The 22,536-nt window shown below is 37.2% G+C and overlaps 2 protein-coding genes across 4 annotated transcripts in view; both read left to right on the forward strand.

Moving 5' to 3' along the window:
- Window positions 1-17,073, forward strand: part of acsl6 (acyl-CoA synthetase long chain family member 6) — a 37,868-nt gene extending 20,795 nt beyond the window's left edge. For all 3 annotated transcript variants that reach the window (XM_028031932.1, XM_028031934.1, XM_028031933.1), the window contains exons 8-21: window positions 1,677-1,709; window positions 2,146-2,197; window positions 4,845-4,918; window positions 5,103-5,180; window positions 9,860-9,994; window positions 11,238-11,372; window positions 12,717-12,812; window positions 13,081-13,153; window positions 14,301-14,389; window positions 14,498-14,614; window positions 14,712-14,855; window positions 14,976-15,077; window positions 15,160-15,231; window positions 15,638-17,073. In XM_028031932.1, coding sequence (XP_027887733.1) covers window positions 1,677-1,709; window positions 2,146-2,197; window positions 4,845-4,918; window positions 5,103-5,180; window positions 9,860-9,994; window positions 11,238-11,372; window positions 12,717-12,812; window positions 13,081-13,153; window positions 14,301-14,389; window positions 14,498-14,614; window positions 14,712-14,855; window positions 14,976-15,077; window positions 15,160-15,231; window positions 15,638-15,778 — 1,341 coding nt within the window. In that variant the 3' untranslated portion in view covers window positions 15,779-17,073. The remainder of the gene's footprint in view (window positions 1-1,676; window positions 1,710-2,145; window positions 2,198-4,844; window positions 4,919-5,102; window positions 5,181-9,859; window positions 9,995-11,237; window positions 11,373-12,716; window positions 12,813-13,080; window positions 13,154-14,300; window positions 14,390-14,497; window positions 14,615-14,711; window positions 14,856-14,975; window positions 15,078-15,159; window positions 15,232-15,637) is intronic.
- An 829-nt stretch (window positions 17,074-17,902) lies between these two features.
- Window positions 17,903-22,347, forward strand: LOC114152739 (protein IFH1). The gene is made up of 8 exons (XM_028030709.1): window positions 17,903-18,285; window positions 18,827-18,915; window positions 19,055-19,397; window positions 20,310-20,444; window positions 20,580-20,619; window positions 21,068-21,123; window positions 21,197-21,228; window positions 21,306-22,347. The coding sequence occupies exons 1-8, from the start codon at window positions 18,189-18,191 to the stop codon at window positions 21,678-21,680; spliced, it is 1,167 nt and encodes a 388-aa protein (XP_027886510.1). The 5' UTR covers window positions 17,903-18,188; the 3' UTR covers window positions 21,681-22,347.
- Window positions 22,348-22,536: the final 189 nt, after the last annotated feature.

A 22,536-nucleotide genomic window follows, 5' to 3' on the forward strand; every position in this document is an offset into this window, starting at 1 on the left:
AGTTTATAAATCACTGAATTAAAGACTCAGTTGTATCAACCTTCCAGACATCCCAGGTCTCATGGTTTAAGTCTACTTTGAATCCCCAGTCAGAATCAAACACATTAGGAGGATTCAGGTTTTATGGTCCACTAATCTGGAACAAACTTCCAGAAAATTGCGAAAATGCCGAAACCCTGAATTACGTCAACTTGAGGCTAAAAACCATTTCCTTAAAGTTGCTTTTGATTAGTAACTGGAACATAGAATCAGTTTTAGTATTTATTACAGTGTTTCATGGTGATAAATTTTGATGGTGACATTTGAGAAAATGTAATGTTTGTTTCTTGTTTGCTGGTTTATATTTTCATGTAAAGCACTTTGAATTCTCTGGTACTGAAATGTGCCTTGATTTACTGTACTACAGGTAATATATTAACTCTTCATAATGTCTCAGTACAAAGGTGAAAACATTTTTCTTTTTTTTGACAAAGATCAAAACTCAGAAGCTACCAAACAAATCAAAACAAAAAAAATCTCCAAAATGTGCAAGTTTTTTATGGCCAGACGCCTTAACCTTATTTACTTTTTACGCATTTCATCTTGGCAAAAATAGCTGGTTTTTTTAAGTTTTTAATCACTCTTTTCAGAGAATGTCAGAATATTCTCTTGTTTATGTTCTGAATTGAAATGTCTCATTTAAATCTAAGTCACTTATTCAGTTGTTTCACATCACTGAGTCTGTTCTAATGTAGATGTGATGCTCTGGTGAGATAATGAGTTGTTCTTCCTGTTGAAAGAGTGCAGCTTTTTAAGGTCACAAAAAAACTTAACAAACTGCTAAATTTAACACGGATAATGTTTGTAATCAGCTAAATTAACAGCACAGCGTCTGAGCATATGTAGTTTTAAGAAGCCCTGATGTTTTCGGTCTGTCATTTAACATCGTGGGCCAAGTAAACATTTGAATGCCTTCCCACAATAATGCCTGCAGCTACAGTAGATCATACCTTTTATAGTCAAGTTACAGTCAAAAGTCTTTAGAAAACACAGAGACAAAGATACATGCCAAGAGAGGCAGACAAAACAATCAGATGTTAAGATTTTCTGCTGTTGGACATGAATAAACAGGATAAGCTTCTGCTTTGAGGGGTTTATCAGCACCATTCCTTGAGCTACAGAATCTTATGAATGCAGGGCTCTTTCAGCACCGACCGAGTCAACAAATGTGTTGCCATGGTTGCTTGTTTATGGGACTTTGTCAGCTCTGTTCATTCCTAAGAGCTAAAACGATCCATTGGTTCAGATATAGCAGACTGGTTGGACTGGATGGAGTCAGAACATTTACATGTTTGACTCAAATCGCATTCTCATGTTTTTGTAAGGAAAACCCTAGAAAACCAAATGTTCAGGTAACAATCAGCCTTCAACTTCATAAAAAATGCTTAGACAAAGGAGGCCTGCATGTTTGCTGACAATTTACCCACAAATGTTTGGCTCATACCTAGTAACAGAAGATAATAAAGTATATCCAAGTTATAGAATATTTTCTCTCACTTATAAAACTGATGTGTAGCCATCAGAGGAAACTACTCCAAAGCAATGGGTTTTTTTTGTTTTGTTAGATAAATTTATGTTACTTTTTGCATTTTTTTTGTTTTGTGTAACTGTTTTTATTTATTTATTGTTTCCGACAGGCTCTGGGCAGGGAGTACTACAGAACACCTATAGTAAGTACAAATTGAAAGAGCTGCTAAACCCAACCCATCTTATCGGGGTTTGTATACATGTTGGTTTTCTTTTAGGTGAAGAAAAAAGAAAAATCTAACTTTGAGCGAGTTGTATAATATTTTATTTTACATTGTCCTGTATGATCTCCTTTAGGTAGTACTGATAGAAAGTTGTTGTACGTGTCTGTTTTGACAGCTGTTACACCTGCACAGGCAGGCTGTGTTGACAAGCGAACAATGAGCGGTTGGTACCGGCTGTGCCTCTACAGTTTTTGCTGCTGTTTTAAAATGAGACAAAAGAAAAAGCAATACATCCTGTATGTTCTTTCATAAATTTTTAACAATCTTGAACATGTAGCCTGAATGCTCTACTAACAGTATAATTTACAAAAAATGGAAAATAGACAACGTTTTATTGTTTTTTTTATCTCAACAGCCTCCGGCCCCTGATGATCTGTCCATTGTGTGTTTCACCAGTGGAACAACAGGTAATATTTGGTGCAGCATATGTTGTATGCCTTTTCTTTGCTATCCCAGGAGTATTTTTCTGTATATAATTGTTGCTATTTTAAAGTAACAGGTTAATTAGCAAAATAAGTAAGTACGTACAGCGCCACCAAATTGTCACCCCTACTGACTACATATAAAAAATTTTGTAAAATCCAACTTTTAGTCAAGTTTATCTATTCAGTAGGGGAGACAGAAAAGTCATATTTAATTTCATTTTATTAAAAGGTGTAAAATCTACAGCGTTTTATTGCACTAAACCTCAAAAACCTTTTAAACTACTAGATATTCTATATTTGTGCTTCTGCATGTTGTAAAGTGTTCTGCCTCTGAACTTGTCTTGACAAACCAACAAGCTGGAAGATAAAACAAGCTGTAGAAACATGGAAGTGTCCAAAAATGTCTGCAAATTTTTGTTCTTAAATAATTAGATTGGCTTATTGGCTCCAGTCGATTCCTGATCACTTATGTTTCTTTCTTCTGGGTGCCTTTGTGTTTATTTGCAATTTTTTGAAAAGTTTAACTAAGTAAACTATTTTGTTTTTCTTTTCACAAAACAGCTAAAGCTCAGAATAGAAAATGTCTCTGAAAATGAATTAGTTTGATTTAGATCTGGACTTTGACTGGGCCATTCTAGAATTAGATCTAATGAATTACAACTTTTAATTTTCCTTTGGGATCAATGAAGTATTTTTAAATTTTGAATTGAATTTGAACAATATATTTTGATGTAAGCATTTACCTTCTGCTTCACAATTTGACATACTGTGTGTGAGTGTATCATCTAAAATCCAAATAAAATACACAAAACCATTGTATTTTCTTGAATCAGAACAGAAATATTAAAGTTTGTAATAAAAAGTCCAGATAATATGTTAGTAAGCTTATGACTGGTGGTGCATGGGACAGAGAGGAGGAAGATGAACCAGCTGCCCTTTGTTTTCTACTTGTTGATCCTTTACTGAAAAGCGCATGTCCCCAGCCCTGCTGAACAACAGGCTGTGTGCATGAATAAATGACAGAAGAGAAAAGCGCTTATTTGCGTGATCACATGCAGTTTATGAAACATTTATGTGGCGTCTGTTAAATTAAGTTTTCATTGTTCATATCTGGTATCTTAGGTGGGGGTTTCCTGTGCCCTCAGGAGGTTTGAGAAACCGGAACACTGACTCAAATATTGCCATTTTTGGTGCATTTACTTAACGGCATTCCAGCAACAGAACTCTGAAATAATGACAAAATAATAAGATTTAAAGAGAAGAGAATCTCCTGCTTCATGTGGTAACTGTAACACTGGCATTTACTGTAAACCCTGCTTGTTCACAGCAGCAGAATGAGATAGTAATGACAGCACGATTTGCCCTCCCCTTTTAAACGAAACGTCGACTCTGGATCAACCGCCTACATGTTTCATCATGTCAGACGGCGGGAAAATCGTGTGAGAAAAAAAGCGCTGCTGCTTTTTAGGGAGGTCTTGGCCCGCAGCAGCACCTCCCACTCAAGCCAACAAAGAGGTCGTTTGAGGACTCACTGGTATCAGTTTACAACGGACCATCGCAAGCTTCCTCTGTTGTAAACGTCCCCATCTATTGGTAACGGCATAAAACTGCATCTGCCTCAGCCTTAAGTTTTGTTTTCCAGACATCATCCAGCGTTTCTCACAAATGCTTTCCTGCTGTGTTGCGACATCGCCTCTCTTCTTTGCAGGGTATTTCGAGTGGTTACAGCTGCAGGGCACAGCTTTAGGAAAGGGGAACGAACCATTTATTTAAAACTCTGCTTTCTCGAATGTGAGTCGGGATAAACTTTGGGATTACAGAATTAGGAGCAAATTTTTTTAAGGGTCTGTAAAAATGTCAGGAAGAAGTTTGTGGCATTTTCGGACTCGAATTTTAATGTGTCACTTAACTGTGAAGTGAAAAGAAGATAATACATGTTGGTTACATTTCTGTGTAAAATCTTAAAAGTGTGGCATGCATTTATTTTCAAGCTCCTGAAATAAATTCCCCAGAAACACGGAAACGGTGAAATGAATGTAATCAAATGAGCGATGGTCAGCTGCTCTAACCTTTAGGTGATATCAATGGAAGCATGGTTGCACTAAAGCATCCAGGTTGTTTCTGGAGACATGCTGCTGGTTGTATTCTGATCAGTGATGATCTCTATCCAAAAGAAGCAACATTGATATTATATGAAAATTTGGCTGGTAGCTTTTAGATTTTATGTATTGTGGATGAAATCTTTCAATAATTTGCACAGTATTAAGCTCACCAATCATTTCTCCTGCTGCAGTAATTCTTCACAACATAGCTAAAGTGTCACATTTATTCAGTTTTATTACACTCTGCAGTTTGACATCATAAAAATTCAACACCTGAAACTGGTCCCAGAAAAACAAAGTCAGTATTAAGTTCCCACATCTTTGGAACGACTGTCATCCACCTGAATGGCTCAGAAATGTTTTACCTCATATCATTTTTGCCTGGCGGCCACTACACATTGTGCTGCTATCAAATATAAGTTCAAATTACTGTAAAGTGTTTTCTGATATTAAATTTGGGTAAAACTCCAGTGAATTTCTTTGAATAGCTTATTGTTCTCTTATACACCATGTGCTTTTTTACTCAGGAAACCCCAAGGGAGTTATGCTCACCCATGGAAACGTGGTGGCAGATTTTGCAGGATTTCTTAAAGTCACAGATGTGAGTTATTCTCTTTCCTCTTTCCTTTGGCGTCAGTCCAGTCTAATGAGTCCAAAGTGTGTTTGTTAAATACAGGTGAATTTTCATTTAAAAAAAATCTTTTTTTTTTTTTTACTTGAGATTTCTTGGGAGTATCAAAGGAAAATCATCTAAGCGCTTCCTTTCTTCCTTGTGTGTCCTGCAGACAGTCATTTTTCCAAACCAAGACGATTGCCTCATCTCCTTCCTGCCGCTGGCTCACATGTTTGAGAGACTAATTGAGGTAAATGGACCGACCCGAGGGCTGTGGGAGCAGGAATGTAATGGTTGTGTGTAGGAGTTTCAGGATGTTAGCGTGGGCGTAGGAAGAATGTTTTTATGGAAGGTGGGTGTCAGTAACTGCATGCTGGGGTGAGACTAAGAAGCTACATGCCCCTTTCCTTTCCTCCTTCTCAAGTTTCGCTTTCCAGCTTCCAAAATAAATCCCACAGGAATGACCTTTCCTGTAGTTTGTACCCACTGGAGGGCAGGTTACATTATTTTGATGTCTGCAGAAGAGCATACACACACCACCAGTTAGTTTTCAGTTTCAGATTTACTCACTGGTTTTGCCAAACTATTGTGACTTGAAAAAAGGAGAACATTTTCCAATGCTTTCTCTGTCTGGAGATTTGTCATACTCATGGCATCCAAGAAGTGAGCAATGGATGTCTTTTATTCTCTTGTACACTTCAAAGGACAACATGCCTGAAAAATGTATCATAAACGTTTCATATCAGTCGATATTAGTTATTTGTTTCTGGTGACGTGACCTTTCCTGTTTTATCCAGCATCCTCTCAAGCTGTTGATCTTATGTTCTCTCTTCACTTCACCGTTGTTGTTTATTTTTAAGCAGTTATGAGAAACATTAAACTGCTGCTGCGCAAGTTATGATGCGTTCACCTCCAGCACGTTTTGCGCGCCAGGCTTGTCTGGTTCACCTTCGTCGTCTGTAAGGAGGCACGCCGAGGGCCCGTTGCGGCACGTCTAGCATGGCGCGATTTGTTGGACGCATCAGGCGCATCCAACATGTCCGACAAATAGGCAGGCAAAGGAAAACAACGGCTAGAGCGATTTTGACACGCCTCCACATAGACTTTAAATATAAACCAGATGCGCAAAATGCGTTTGGTGTGAACGCAGCGTCGGGTGTGTTTTTGACGTGTGTAGAATCTTACACCTCTTCACCCAGTCCTCCAGTTTTGCCATAAATAATGTGACCATGAACACAATGTTGCCATCCCAGTCTTAAGTTTTTTGCAGCTTCCTAACAGGTTTTTGTTGTTGTATTGCTTTGCATTTAACTTCATCCACACATAACCAGGTTTTACAAGTTTGATGAAAAGTTCCACTTTGTTTTCACTTGATATGAACTTATGAGTCAAAGTATCTTCTTCCATGTGTTTGGTGATTTTTCTACATGGTGTATGAGACTTATAGTTTTGGTCTTGCTAATTTTAAATAAAAGAAAGATGTTAGGAGTAGTTTTCTACAGATTTTCCCACCTGATCTGTGGATTTCTGCTGCTTCTCCAGAGTTTATTCGACTTGGTAAATTCAGTTGTGCCATCCTCTTTACATTTTTGTCTGGTGAATTAAAAGGATCTCTGTGGGATATCAAAAGCTTGAACAAGCTTGTTATGTAAACTAACTCTCCTCAACACTTCTCTACAACTTTACTCCTCACCAGTCTGCTGTGTTCCTCTGTCTTCATTATGTTATTTGTTTAAAATGTTTCCCAACAAACCTCTGAGGTTTTCACTGAACCGTTTTCATAGATTGCTGTGGTTTTAGCTGGGTTAAGAAGGCTGACATGCATTTTCTGAGGCATGAAAGCAGTTTGAGATCTTGCTCTCTTACAATAAGACCTTAACAAATGACGTCTGTACAGCATGTACAGAGCACATGTTGCGGCTTTGTTCAGCCTTTGTTCACTTAATGCATAGTTATTAGCTGTTAGAACAAAACTATCTGGTTTAGCAGAGTTATTTTGAAAAGCTCTGCTGATTACAGTAAGCCGACCCGTTCCAGACAAAAAATGTCTTTTACTTATTGCTGTTTAGTTTTGACGTTTTTATCTCAGATGTTGACATGACTGCTGACGGCAAACAGACAGACCTCAAAAACAGACAAACAGGCTTTAAGAGACATCTGAGGCTGCTTGCCAGTCCACATTTCTGAATTTGCATATGGACCGTGTTTGTTGCTTCACATTTCAGAAACCGGTTGCACACCCAGACATGAACCATTTACATTGACAGCTTAAAACCGTGTTGCATTACCTTTCCTGTTATCCGTTTTTAATTTTGTCTGGAGATTAAGGGAATTTGTTTTTATCCTGTGTCAATCCAAGATGCCATTTTTGTTAGAAATATAAAGGTGTGTGTGTGTGTGTGTGTGTGTGTGTGTGGGTGTGTGCGTGTGTGTGTGTGTGTGTGTGGGTGTGCGTGTGTGTGTGTGTGTGTGTTTTTTATGATTATGTCAATTTGTGTAGCATGTGGCTGAGGTTAGTATGCAGGCAGGCTGCACAGGAGTGTTGTCAGAGGCGTGAGACCCAGACACAGGAAACCACCTAACTTCCCCAGAGATCTGTATTTCGGGTCACACAATAAAGCGACTTCAGCAATGTCGCACAAACATGCAGCGTTACACAGTTCTATGCCCTCAGACGTCCTGAGAAGCCGAATGAAAGCCTTTTTATTATTATCATTTGACAGAAACCAAAGTTTAAATAGTTAATAAATAGAATTAGCATTTCAAATACACCTACAGTATATTCCTGTGTTAGAGGTTAGCTTTGTGTGCATGAAGTTGGAAATAAAAAGCATCAACTGGAAATGTGCTCAGCTGATACTGACTGACTTCCTATGCTGCTAATTTGAGTTGCTGCCGGTCAGAGTTCATTTCCCATATTATTTTAAAATGGCTTGAGAACTTATGCAACACAACAGTGTTGTTGAATTGTTGCAAAGAAAAGTGTATTATTTCATGTCCAGCAAAACAAAGGGAAAATCCCCTTTGTTTGGTTGCATGATGCCAGGTTGTCCCGGCAGGTCGGCGGTTCTTAAAGGTTACAATGACAATGACTAACACACCTGAATTAAAGGGGCGGGGCATAGTGCCATTCTGTAGCACAATCAAATAACTGTGCTGTAAAAATGCTATAGATATCCAACATCATAATTTGACACCTTGAAATTAAGCCTCTGTCTCTTTAAGAAGCTCATGCGCTTTCATAATTAGTGACTGCGTAATGTCTTTGTATTGTAAATCACTTTGAATTGCATTGTTGCTGAAATGTGCTGTAAATAAACTTAAAGTTGTAACTTATAACTTTTATTTAAAAAAATATTTATTACGTATTTGTTGAAACGGTCACTATGTGGTGACAGAATGGCATGAGACAGATAAACTGAAAACAGATCTCCACTGCCTTCTCCCAGTGCTCCCAGTGCTAGCTAGAAGCAACTAATCAGAGCCAGGAGGCTTAGCACTGTCAGTCACAATCTTATGTAGCACTGCTCATCCCCCACAGTAGCAGCTAATGTTCTGATGCTCAGGCTAGTTAGCTTAGCAACCAATGTCGGTGGATAAACGGTTCTCAGCACTTTTAGCAGTGAGTACATGAGAATGATTGACAGCTCTAAGACCCTCCTCCTGCCTTTCATTGGTGGTTTTTGGTGCATTTCTTCAGAAGGTAACACTAGCTCAGGGAGGAAGTGGCGTAAACAGATTTTTTTCACAGATTATCACGACATGTTAGCAGTTTCAACAAATATGTAAAAAGCATATTCTTTTTAAAAGTTACATACTGCCGCTTTAGCATCACAACAATTTTTGTCCATTAAGCAGTTTAAACCACATTGGACTGAGAAGTAGTTCTTACGATGAGACACGCTAACACCTGGTGTTTGCTAATTGCTGCTGCCGCTAGTCTTGAGGAGCTGAGTGGTGTGAGGCGCAGTGGATGGGTTCTCTGTGAGGTTGGAGGCGCTTTGTGGGAACAAGCATTTAGAAAACCCTGAATGGTTGCAATAAGAGATTCAGTGATTCCTCAAACATGCATGACGAAGTCACAGCGACTCTCCGGGTTTGGTTTTGAGGAGGGAATAACATAACATGATGTGAGCTAAAAAAAATCCTTGATTTTACATAATAAATAGTGGGCTCTGAGAACTAGGGCACTTGGTTTTCAGTAAAGAGTACTCATAAAAATTCCAAGTATACAAAAGTTCCTCACTGTGACTTAGATTTACAATAATAATTACATTAACGCAGCAGCGTCCTTTACCCACATAAAGTGATAACACAACTGAAACAGCATGTTTAGCTTCCTCTTTTGACAAAATGCCATGAAACTTGTGAGTGTGGTAATCAAAGCCATGACATTTACAATGAACGTGATGACATTAGCACCAACTGGCATCCGTGTGAATGTCCAAGTAGGTTTATCAGAAGTAGTGAGGTCCCCTTTGGGTTTTCTTAAAGTTACAGACACAAAATAAAAGCTTTTATTGTTATATTATGCGATATAACCAACACAAAGAAGCAAATTATTTTAAATTGGAAGGGAAAATACTTTTGTTTACTTTTTACTAAATGTATAATTTTACATGGTTTTACTGCTAAATGAAATCCAATACAAATGAAAATCCAAACCTAAAATAAAAACTTTAAAGTAATTTAGTGTTATTTTATGTGATATAATAAACACAAAGAAGATAATTGTACTATACAGCTAAATGAAATCCATTGCAGCTAAGATTTTTCAGAAGTAACTTAACCAGTAAATATTGGGAATACTCTAAATGTATTTGATTTTCTTTTTCTGTGGTATTTGTTTTACACTTCTTGCACTATAGGATTTGAATAACAGACACCTGAACTTTAGGATAACTGTGTTTGTCTTGCCCACCGGTGCAGAACGTGGTCTACTGCCACGGAGGTCGGATCGGCTTCTACCAGGGAGACATCCGGCTTCTGCCCGACGACATGAAGGCCCTGCGGCCAACCATTTTCCCCGTGGTGCCTCGGCTGCTCAACCGCATGTACGACAAGGTGAGGTGAACAAACACGGAAAGGCTTTTTTTTAAAGCTGCGGGCAAACAAATAAGTTCACACAGTTCTATGCAAATCTTTTTTTTTCAAACTGTTATATTTTAATTCAATTCTGTCGTCATGCTTTATCTGTTCAGTTTAGTAAGTTGGAAAATATTTAAGTAGTTAATTAACCCTCTGGAATCCACGGTCGTTTTTGACAAATGTTTATTTTATCTTTATATATTTCTCAGTAGAAACTATTAATATTGCCTTGTGTAATATAATGTTGTTTTTTTTTAGCACGATCTGAACTTTGTGAATTTCCACTTTATTTTTTCCTTTTAGCTATATTGTGATTGCATATCGCATGTCCTTGAGTTGCATAAAAACATAAAACACGAGTTGGAAAAATTTTTTCATTTTTTCATTGTGAAACCTACAAACATTCACAACAAATGGTTTTTGTTATTTAGAATGACAATGTAAACTTCTTAAACTGATATTTCAAGGAAAACAATTTTATAATATTATTAGCATGAAAATTAAGGCAATTTGTTTGCTGCAATGCCATCACAAATCAGACATGTTAAAAAAAGTCCAGGGACTCCTAAGGGTTAAAAACCTAAACGTATACATAGAGGGATGAAAAAAAGCCTAAAAGCTTGTATCTGTCATAATGTGTGGTTTTAAAGTAAATCCAAATGCAGAGGGTGGAAAAATTAAGCACAAAAAAATTACAACAAAAACAATGGGGAACACAGGAAACCAGAGCAGAGCAAAAAAACAGGAATCCAGAAGAGAAGATGGCAGGAAGTTACAGGAGGAACCAGTAAGAAGTGAGAGGAGTACTGGGACAGTGACTGCTGGAATAATGGACCTGGACTGTTTGGATTCCTGACTGCAGGTGTGAGGGGAGAGAGAGAAAGTGGCACATGGAGCTAGGAAATGAATCTGACACTAACGAATGACTAGACATAATGAACATAGAAAAACTAGAGGAATTTTAAATAACTAGACAATAGAAAGAAACATAATAAACTAGAATCACTGAGAAAGGACTGAACTAAAGTAGAGCAGAAATATGGCTGATCTAATCAAAGAAAGAGAACAAGGAACACAGAATAATAATGAAACTAGAATCAATAAATCAACGTTGGCCATAACAATGTCTGTCTTTAGTAATTCTATTTGTGCTGTTTGAACCAGTGGAAAAACAAAGTGCCAGGCTACTCCTTGCTGAAAATATGTGTTTTATTTTCAGATTTTTAGCCAGGCAAACACCCCGGTGAAGCGCTGGCTGCTCAACTTTGCTGCCAAGAAAAAAGGGGCCGAAGTCAGCAGAGGCGTCATTCGCAGTGACAGCATCTGGGACAAAATCTTCTTCAGTAAGATTCAGGTAAATAATCTTATTGGGACGAGATGAAATCAGACATTCCCAGTCATTCTCACCCCAGTTATAGTTTGATTCCCCTACGCACAATGCAGAAGCTCCGTCTCAATCCTAACATGTGGCTAATCTCGTCCAGAGAGTAAGAATGAAACTAGCATAAAGACACAGATTCCTTATGGCCTCACCCTAAAACAGTTCCCTGAAGTTGTTTCAGTTTTAGAGTGGCATCCAGAAAGGAAACATGTTTGATTTGTACCCTCCATATTTATTGTCTGGGAAAGTTGGTTTCATTAACATCATTTCAAAATGGAAAATGTTTGAAAAACTCCTGCTTTGTCTATGAAGAAAGTGCCTCAATTAGTGACTTAATTTTACTTTCTAAAGTTAATCAGATTGTTAATGAACTTCTAATTAGTTATTGAGGACTTTCAGTTTTCCATCAGCACTGTAAAACATTCAAGTTTAAAGACACTTTATTCGTCCCAAAGGGAAATGAAATGTTGTAGTTACTTATATTAATTCAGATTAAGAGTTATTACAGATCGTGATGGCTGTTGTAGCAGTCTGTATTACAGTGAATTTGAAGACTCCTCTGACTGAAGACACTCTGGCAGTGGCAGCATCATGCTGTGGGATGTTTGGTCAGAATTGAAGCAAACAAAGGCAGGTGGAGCTAAATACAGTTCAATCATTGAAGAAAACCTGTTAGAAAAGGCCTGTGACCTGATCTGAGGTTGACATACCGGCTCTATTAAAAATGGGAAAGACATGAGAACTTGCCATTCGAATTAGGCAGATCTTCTAGAAATGGCTAGCATGGAGGGTACTGATGGGGTTTTTTTAATAGTTTGGTTTTGAAAGTTGAATCTGTTTCGTTAAGAGATAAACTGGTGTTGTTTTGTAGCTAGTATCCAAAATTTTTGCCTAAAGATTATATTACACACTGCAAAAACACAAAATCTCACCAAGTATTTTTGTCCAGTTTCTAGAGCAAATATCTTAATACACTTGAAATAAGACAAAACTAACTTGCAAGTGACTTTTCAGCAAGTAATAAACTTTATTTGAAGTCAATAATTCCTTAATAGTGACAAAAACGTTCTAGTTCCAATGACAGATTATTTCACTTATAATCTGGGGAAAGTCTTATAAGTGAAATAATCTGTCAATATTAAGGAATTATTTATTTCAAACAAGCTCCTATATCTCACTGAAAAGTTAGTTTTGTCTTATTCCAAGTGCATTTGCAGTAAAAGCTAGATAAAAAATACTTGGTGGGACTTTGTGTTTTTGCAGTACAAACACGGCTAAAATTCCTGCGTCTCATTAATATTCTCCATTTTGGTTCAGGCCAGCCTGGGAGGAAGGCTCAGGATGATTATAACTGGAGCGGCTCCTACCTCACCCAACGTCCTGAGTTTCCTCAGAGCAGCTCTAGGTTGCCAGGTCAGACACACCCTCACAAACAACAATATCTACATTAACTGAACCAGTCCAGCACAGTTAAAGACTGTGGAGGACATAAAGGTGCAGAAAGTGGTCACATTTATCAAAAGGAAGAAGAAAGAAGAAGTCCTCAGTCTGGGTTCTGCAACACAAACTGACCCAAACTGTTTACCATGACAGCGTCGATCATCCACAAACACTTTATTCTAAACAACAGGAAGACAGTTCCCACTTCCCTTTTCTCAGCATTTCCCATGTTTCTGTGTAGGTATATGAGGCATACGGACAAACGGAGTGCACAGCTGGCTGTACCTACACCACACCTGGAGACTGGACCTCAGGTGAGGCCTCATCTCTAATCTCAAACCAATTAACTGTTTCCTCCAACCAGAGGTCAAAAGGTGATGACAGTGACGAGTAATCAAAAGCTGGATGAAGGTCATGGTATGAACCCTGCTGTGGCTCTGTGAACTGCTTTGATTTCCACTTTGACAGCCAGGATTGCGTGGGCGTCACTGTGGCACAACATCTCAGACTCTCTAGCTGTATTTCCTCGTCCGCAAGTAAATGATTTATGGCTGGGGAAAAAAATGAGAGAGAGTGAGTGTGGGAGAGCGAGGAGGTCTATATCCATTTTTCTAAAGAGGGAAAAATGAGAGGCCTGATGAATCCGGTGGAGATGAAAGAGCTGCTCAGCCTGTTCGCCCAGGTGGTTTCCTACACCTACAAAGGAGCAGAAGCTGTTATAATTGCCTCCATTATGCTCTATTGTTGTACACAAATTATTTTTGTCATATTAACACAAATAATGGTTTTGGAGTTGCATGTACATCTTAAACCAGCCAACGTTTCTGCCATTGATTTGAGATTGCATCCTACCTATATAATAAATACATTGGCCTTATTGACGCTGCATATAATAAGACATTTTAAATTTGAATATTTTTGAGCTGGAAAACAAATATTGAGTTTGTCATTAATTTTGAATTTCTCAATAAGGATTTTAAAACTCTTTTTAGAAGTTTTGCGTTGCTGAAATATATATAAACTGTGTGACAGGTGAGGCTGAGTATCTCTATGTGACGTTCTGACAGTACATCCAGTTTATATATTTATCTAATAACTCCTCAGATGACTTCTTTTGGGGGGAAAACTATAAAAAATATATATATATTGTTGCTGCAACAGGTTGTCTGAACAATTAAACATTTTATACAAGAACATGTAGCTGCTTTAAAGTATAATTTAATTAAAGGTTTCTGCAGTCCTGCCATGAAAAGGATTATGTAACTGTTACAAACATCTGTGCTTCAACATGTTTTGAGCCTCAACTGCAGCACAAACCAAGTATAAAGGCAGTGTAACATCGCCCCCTGCTGTTCAGTATCCAAATATATATATATTTTTTGTTTTTAATGGTAGGCAGAAATAGTTTGCTAAAACTGTTAAACAATTCAGCTGACATAGTTTTCTTCACCTGATTTTTAGGTCATGTTGGCGCTCCACTGCCGTGTAACCTCATTAAACTGGTGGATGTTCCTGAAAAGAACTACTTTGCATCCAAAGGAGAGGGAGAAGTAAGCAAAGTATATTTTTTCCTGCCAGAATAATAACATAACAAACTATTTATTTGAATCGTATATAAGGTTTTATTAAATTACTCAGTTCCATCTGAACTCTTTCAGGTCTGCGTGAAGGGACCAAACGTGTTCAAAGGCTACCTCAAAGACCCGGAGAGAACGGCCGAGACGCTGGACGCAGACGGTTGGCTCCACACCGGAGACATCGGCAAATGGTTACCTGTACGTTACATAAATCTAACACCTAGCTGTGCAGCTGCATCATACAGAGACGCTCCAAAAGGTGTTGAAGTTCTGTTTGCTTTGTCGTCTGGTGTAGAACGGCACGCTGAAGATCATCGACAGGAAAAAACACATCTTCAAGCTGGCGCAGGGCGAGTACATCTCCCCTGAGAAGATCGAGAACATCTACATCAGGAGTGAACCGGTGGCGCAGCTCTACGTTCACGGCGACAGTCTGCAGGTACGACGTCAAACCTTCCTATCAAATTCACAGAGTTTCATTTGCAGCTTCTCCTCTAGAAACCTTTGGCTGTTTTTTTTTTTAAATCTCTTGGATTGATTTTGTGACTGCTTCTCCCAGTCCTGTTTGGTGGGAATCGTGGTTCCTGACCCTGAAGTGATGCCTGAGTGGGCCAAGAAGAAAGGCATTCTGGGAACTTACAAAGACCTTTGTAAAAACACGGTAGGTAAACTTCTGCAAACATTCATTGTAATTGATTCTACAATTAATCTAAATTTAACACTTATGCATTCTGTGTTAACAGGAATTGAAGAAGGCTATCCTTGAAGATTTGGTGCGTCTGGGCAAAGCTAATGGCCTCCTATCGTTTGAGCAGGTAAAACATTTCCACAAGTTACCAATAACCAAATGAACACCAAAATTCTTTGAAACCTGCAAAGATTTTTCTCTGCAAAAAGCAAAAAGCCAGCTTAAAGTTTGTAAATGCAATTACAGGACAAAAACTCGTTAATCTTTTCTCTGGGCGGTAGACTGGAAGCTGCACATTTAAGTTGAGCATGAAGATGTTGATATTGGAACTGTTTTTTTTTTTTTTCTTGGTCTGCACTATCTCAGTCCGTGTTGATGTCAAACTGGGTCCAGTGACACTGGTATTCCACCAGTTACCAGCAGGCTTGCTTCTTGGTTAACATCCTAAGAAATTCAATTTTTCTGAGGGAAAAAGTTTGAGTCGAAGGGTTATAAATCAATCTCAAACCGGTTGTTGTTTCCATTTTCCAAAGGTGAAGAACATCTACATCCACAATGAGATGTTCTCCATTGAGAACGGCCTCCTGACCCCGACGCTAAAGGCCAAGCGACCCGAGCTGAAGGAGTTCTTCAAGAACAAGATTGACGCCCTCTACAGCAGCATCTCCATGTGAAAGCCACCATGACCGCGTTTTCTTTTGAGCATCCTGACACAAAGATCTGTTTCTACCTGCAGTGGGACAATACTGCATCTCATGAGCCAGAACATGCTTTGGGAAAGTAAACCAAAACTGTCCCAAAGGTGGAAGATTTAAAAAGGCTTTTCAGAACAACCTAAAAAAAGAAAAAAGGGAAGACGGTGCACATTGTCATATTTATTTCTCATATTTACTCTATAGATAAATTCAGCTATATGCTCAAGCAGTTGCTTAACTTTCATTCTGGGATAATTGGTCGTAGTTTCCCTTGTGGCATCAATTTGTCACGTTAAAAACCAATCAAAACTAAAGAAGCAAGTCAGTGTTTAACACTGCATCGTCCACTAGAGGGAAGCATAGAACAGCACATTTAATCTGAAACGGTAAATGCAAAAGAAATATTTATGACAATGTGTGTTTTTACATATGTTTCATGCTGTCTTTTGTTATATTGGCTTTAAATTAGGCACATTAAACTTACCAACACTGCTACCTGCTATTGATCCAAACAAATCACTGCTAGGATCCCAGAAGCAGAAAAAACACCTCAACTTTGACCTGATCATCACTTCTTGTCACTCTGCTCCCCTCCCTCCAGCTTCAATCAGCCAGACAGACAACAATGTGTGACCACAAGTTTGAAGTAATTGTGTGTAGAGTAGCTGCAAGAGATTTCTAAAAGTGGGAAACAAGATTAATGTAAATCCACCTTTCTGCAAACCTCTGCTCTGCTTGGTGCGGAGCATTTACCCAAATGAAGATCTGTTTTTAACTCATTCATTGCAGGGAGAGTCATCACTACACGACGGTGGCCAGACATTCAGCATGCATGCACTTTGTTCGATGTAAGGATCTGGCCCAGATGAAGCTGTTGTCTCAGCTGGTGCAGTCGCTGCTTTATTTTCCATTCTTTTCTGCACAAAGAATAGATTTGGTAAAAACAAACAAAAAAATAAATGAATGAATGCAAAACCAGGGATTAGGGCAAAGCATGCAGTTTGCCATGCAATGCTGAGACCATTTGGCTTTCAACACAAACGGTTTTAACATGAGGCTGGGTTACGAAGCTCCGCTCAGAGCAATGGAGGGTTAACAGAACAAACAACTTTTAAACATAGGGTACATTTGTTTTGTTTGAAGGGTTTACAAATAGTAGTAATGCATTCGCTTTTAAAGTTGATTACCGTCCCAAAGCATAAACAATGTGGATGTACATAAATGAGGACAGGTAGATGTAAGCATATTTATTAAAATCAACCGTTTTGAATGACTTTTTGTTTTTGTTCTCTCTTTTTTGCGTGTTGTAGGAAAATTGTACTTAATTTATTTATGTATTCTGATGTACAATGGAATCAGCACCATATCCTTGTAATGATTCATCGCTGCAAAAGGGATGAGGGAGGGCGGGGCAACAGGAGCAGGGCAGTGAAATTAAAGATATTCTGGAATGATTTTAAATGAGTCTGTTGTTTTTCTCTGCTATGAAAGGTTAGCATTTTGTCTGTCAGGGAAACATAATCCAATGATCATTTAATATAAGGTTATGTGGAAATTTTGGCAATTTGAAGATCAAAATGAAATTAATTCATATAAATAACATTGAGGCAAAAGAAACATTTTTCTAAATCAATTTCTTTCTATGTACAACTTATGAAACATAAAACCTGAACTTTTGGTTAAAACAAGCTTGTTCTTCATTCAGTGAAGTTACTCACACTGAGAAAAGTATCCTGAAATTTTACTCAAGTAAGAGAAGCAATACTTTGTAATACTCAAGTAAAAGTCAAAAAAGAAAACCTACATTTTCCCCCCAAACGTTACTTGAGTAAATGTAACTAGTTACTACCAAACTCTGATTTACTCGGATATACTTAATTTAATTACTTGTAAGAAATTAAGTTGGGTTGTTTTTCACCTAACAATAAAAATAAACTACATTTTCGTTTATTCTATATTAATCCTGGTCCAAACTCATCAGATCTCTAGATACGTGTTTCATTTATGTTCTTGTTTACGTTTGTTTTGGTGGTAATAAATGAAACTGGACAACAGCTGTCAGGCGTTGCAATCAGTCCATGTGACGTTTTAATAATTGAGTTACCAACACATTTAATTTCCCTCTGGGATTAATGGAGTATTTTTAATCGAATTGGATTTTATATTTCATACTTTTTTCTTCTTTTTTTTTTTATTAAACAAACTAAATCTATTCACAATTCGCACCGAACCAAACCTCGAACAGGAAAATACAAGTCAGTAGCTAATGACCCGGCAGGTGTGCATGGTCGCTAGGCAACGCCCGGACCTTGGAGAATGGCGGTTGACAAAAACTATTTAACTGGTGATGATGACAAACGTTAAAATCTGAGAATAAGTTTAAAAGGAAATGGAGCAACTCAAGCGCCAAGTTAAAGTTCGTCGTGACAGCGGGATTCCTTACAAAGGAGAAACACCCGGAAGGTCCGCGACCCGGAGGCGAGAGAGTAAGAAACTGATGCAAACCGAAAACACTATAAGTTAACTTTAACACTCCGCACTGTTCATGTACTTCAGTAAAACCTCTTTTGCTGCTTTTTAGGAAGAAAATCAGCTGTAGATAATGTTATTATCTACACTTAATTAGTATGTCTGAACACTACGGAAGAGGATTAGGGACACGTGGAAAAGAACATTCTGACTTTAATCTCAGGATTCAGAATTTTCAGGTTCCAAAAATGATATAAATTCTAATTTTGGTTTCCCAAATTATTTTGTTTTCAAGATCTAGACTTATGTAAATGCCACAAAAAAACACAATTTTGGGTATTATCACAAATCCAAAAACAGGATTCAAGGGGTTTTTGTATGTTTACAAATCTGAGAAGGGCAGGCACTTATTGTTTTTTAACTCGATCAATGTTTCACTAGTCTTCATTTCAATTTTGAGCTACAGCTGATCAAAATGTAGAGTCCTTGAAAGCAGTCATAAAGCTCCCTTTAGAGTAGTCAGAGAATGATAAATTATACTTTGTTCTGAATTTTCAGGATATGAGAGACTTCTGACTGGCAAATGTTATGAGTCTTTACCAGAAAGGATAGAGGAAGAAGAAATAAATGAATCCAAAGTCAAACCAGTGAGTCCTGTATGGGTTATTCTTATTTTTTTTAACTAAACCTTCAAATTAGTTTTAATGATCCACATTTAATATATATTTGACTGTTTTAGATCGACCGCTGCTTCTCAAGCCTGATTCATTTGCTTTTAATTCCCAGGTTAGTGCTTCTGTGCCGTTTACTAAAAACAGACAAAGCCAACCTGCTTCATGTGTTCCATCGGTTATTAAAGCGTCCGGCCAACAGAACTCGTCAGGAAAAGCTTCCCCAACAGTTACGGTCCAACTCATCCCAGAGGTCTCACGATGTGGTGGGACTCCAGAGAGAGGGGCGTCTTGCGTCATGGAAACAGAGTCAACTTTAAACTCAGAGGAGGAGGATGATGATGATGACGATGATTATGATTATGATGATGACGACGACGATGACTATGATGATGCTGATGCCTCAACAACCATTAGCAACTCATCCTCCCCAGAGATCTTCAGAAAGGAAAGGAGTGGTATGTTTATCCATCCAATGTTTGTGGTTAGGTAAAGAACATCTTGAATATTTTAACATTTTGGTCACCAAACCTCAAAAACCGATACAAAGAAGTGCAAGTGATGCGAAAGTAAAGTGATCTATTGTTTTCACTTTTTTGCTCTGCTTTCAAAAATAGTCTGAAAAGTGTGGAGTTGGTTTGTATTCACCCCAAATAAAATCCAGAACAACTAAGTTATCTCCAGAAGTTCCCCAATGAATAAACAGACTAAATAAAAATTAGATAAGAACACAAATGAACCAACAGACGCAGACAGATTTTGGATAAGCTTGTAGAGAACTTTAGACATGACTTTGGGTTTAAAACTGGGATTTTTCACTCACTTCAAATGTGAAAATAGGAGGTGGAACACAAAGTAGTCATTAAGTTTTTTTTTTGCTTTTAATTACATCTATTAATAATAGGGGCCAAAACCATTAGAGACTTTAGCTAAACTGCCATTTTGGGCACAAATGAACCAGTCAAAATAAAGCAAGAGTGAGCCATGCTCTATTTTTGTTGCTAAGACACACAAAAAATGCAAAAGAAGATGAAAAATTTAGCAAATGGTTTGCTGTTTTTTTTCTAATCAAGGACCGTTTTTGTTTTAAATCTATAATTTACACTATTTTTATTATTTCATTAAAAATATTGTGTGTTTATCATTTATTTAGCAAGTAAAAAAACAGTTTTTGCTGTTAAAATCTTAATAGGGGCCTGAATAGAGAGGCCTACCAAACTTTTCAGATTTTTATTCTTTTATTCTTTTCATTTATCCTTTCATTTCACAGGTATGTGCTACTTAATAGGCTGAATTTTAAAATAAACACATGATCACAAGTATTCAACATCATGATAAAACTTCTTCTTTTTCTTTTCTTGTCAAAACAGTGGACATAATGACTTTTCCCAGTAAGGACAAGTTGCTGGGTTTTCATCTTCAAGTGAAAAATTCCACCTTGCTGGAAGACAGCCATGCAGAGAATATTCACTCTCATCATCCACCCAACCTTTCTACCATCATCGGTGATTCTAGAAAGACGAGTGTTGACACGTTTCCAACAGTACAGAAAGTTTAGTCACAGTTCTGAAAACAGACATGAAGCTGGTATTTGATTGTTCGCATTGAAACAAAAATAATTTCCAGATTTGTTTTTGCAGATGCTTCTATGAGTTTAGCTGAGGAAAAGTGTGAGATGAGGTAAATGTTTATGTTTATTTCTTAATTAGAAGGTTAATAATTGATCTCTACCGGGCCAATACTGATTAATGGTTTTCTTTAATAACTGAGATTATTTATTATCATGTGAGGTAGTAATTTTGAATCCAGCAGAAAATGGATGGAGTAAAATATTATTCCAGTTTATGCATTAAATCATAAAATTCTACCAAAATAAAATTCATCACAGTACAGTTTAAAATGATTTTATAGACAAACTATAGTAAAGATTCTTAGTTTCAATATATTTAGTAATTATTTTAAAACCTCAAATTATTATCATTTTTGTTTGGTGCGTCTATAAGACTGAAAAAATGTCCAGTAACAATATAATGTGATTTTCATCTCTTTAGAAAAGTCTCATGAACACTTAAAGTAAACTGTGATCATGTGGAGGATTAACAATTGTTTAATTTTTATTTTTATCAAGCCACCACAAAACTCCTGAAGATAAAGGAAAAATAAACATAAGTGCAAGTAACTCAGGTAATATACCAACTTTAACAAGACATACTTTTATCTAAGAGTACATTTTAATTTTCTTATTTTTAATTTGCAGATCAAGCCTTTAAGAAGGAAACCTCCCCAAAAGTAAGTTTCACTTCTTTTTTCTACCCATTTAAAATGAATAATATTTATAGTCATGTTCAAATATAAATTCACTCTAGCTCTCAGAGAGGAAGCCAATTACCTTTAGGAAGAAGGTTAGGTTCAAAAGCCTTGATGCAACTGAGATTCAAAATGAGAAAGAAATCAAATCCCCTGCAACAAGTGGAAAAAACACCAGCAGTCCCTCAAGACCTCTGCAGAAAATAAAACCTCATCCCATGACATCCAGAAGAAATGTGACCAGCTTTAAAGATCAACCGTTACCGCTGGCTGTAAAAAGGCCTGGAAGAACATGCTCAGAAAAAGCATCGTTCTTTCAGTTTGTGAATGATGACGAAAGAAGAGCCTTTTTTCAAAAAATGAAAGAAAGATCTGTCAAACTTAGAAGTGCTGTTTTCTTTCCTTTCAAATCAGGTATGCAAACCAAGAGTTAAACTACAATTCAGAATGAGATGCTTAAATGGAAATGGGCAGTGAAGGATGAGGAGTTGAATAGATGTTGTGCAAAGCTAGATACGAGCTTCAGTGTGTAATATTTGAAGGGAACAGGTAGCAGTTTCAAACTTATCTTTGTACTTGAACATGATCTAAGAAAGAGTTTAACTTTCTTTAAATATTTTTTCTCTGCATCACACCTTATTTTAATTTAACACTGTCTGTACTCATCATTTTATGTTGTTTTTTCTGGCAATAATTGTAAACGGTATCTCAAACGTTATATTTTCTTGTTGTCTTCTGATTTAAATGCTTTGCTGATACTAGTAATTTTTTTTTTTTTTTGCCAAAATACATTTAAAATGTACTTATCAAAAATGGCCACTAGATGGCAGATATGTATTTCATAACCCTTGATAAATATACATGTAAGAATAACTTTCTTGTGTTATAAGAAAAAAAAATGTTTGCATTTGTTGTGTTCGGTGTTTCTCTCTATGTATATGTATACTTTTGATGTTTTGCGTTTTCCATTAATTTAGTTTAACTTAAAAAAAAAAAGAAATGTGTAATGTATGCATGTTAGATTTTCATTATATATGTCTATAAGTGTCAGTTTGAATATTTTGCTGATTTAGGAGTTTGCATAAAGATTTTGCGATATAAGGTGAAATATTTTTTTCACACATTTATTTGCTTACTTATCATATCTCAATGTGCACGTATTTAATGGATGACTGCTCGTGTGGGACCCGTTGGTTAAAAGCCTAATTTAAATTATTTCTGCGAATACATTTCACGCCGACACGATTCCCGACAAAACATCAACACAGTGAACACACTTACCACGTGGTT

This window comes from Xiphophorus couchianus, chromosome 11, assembly GCF_001444195.1.
Source record: "Xiphophorus couchianus chromosome 11, X_couchianus-1.0, whole genome shotgun sequence".
Taxonomy (NCBI): Eukaryota; Metazoa; Chordata; class Actinopteri; order Cyprinodontiformes; family Poeciliidae; genus Xiphophorus; species Xiphophorus couchianus.

Bases quoted from the DNA above. Each gene is read 5' to 3' on its own strand.
- LOC114152739 (XM_028030709.1), top strand. From the start codon at position 18,189: ATGGAGCAACTCAAGCGCCAAGTTAAAGTTCGTCGTGACAGCGGGATT. The intron at 20,445-20,579 runs GTGATTCTAGAA...TTGTTTTTGCAG, and splicing joins CAACCTTTCTACCATCATCG to ATGCTTCTATGAGTTTAGCT. The intron at 20,620-21,067 runs GTAAATGTTTAT...ATTTTTATCAAG, and splicing joins GAGGAAAAGTGTGAGATGAG to CCACCACAAAACTCCTGAAG.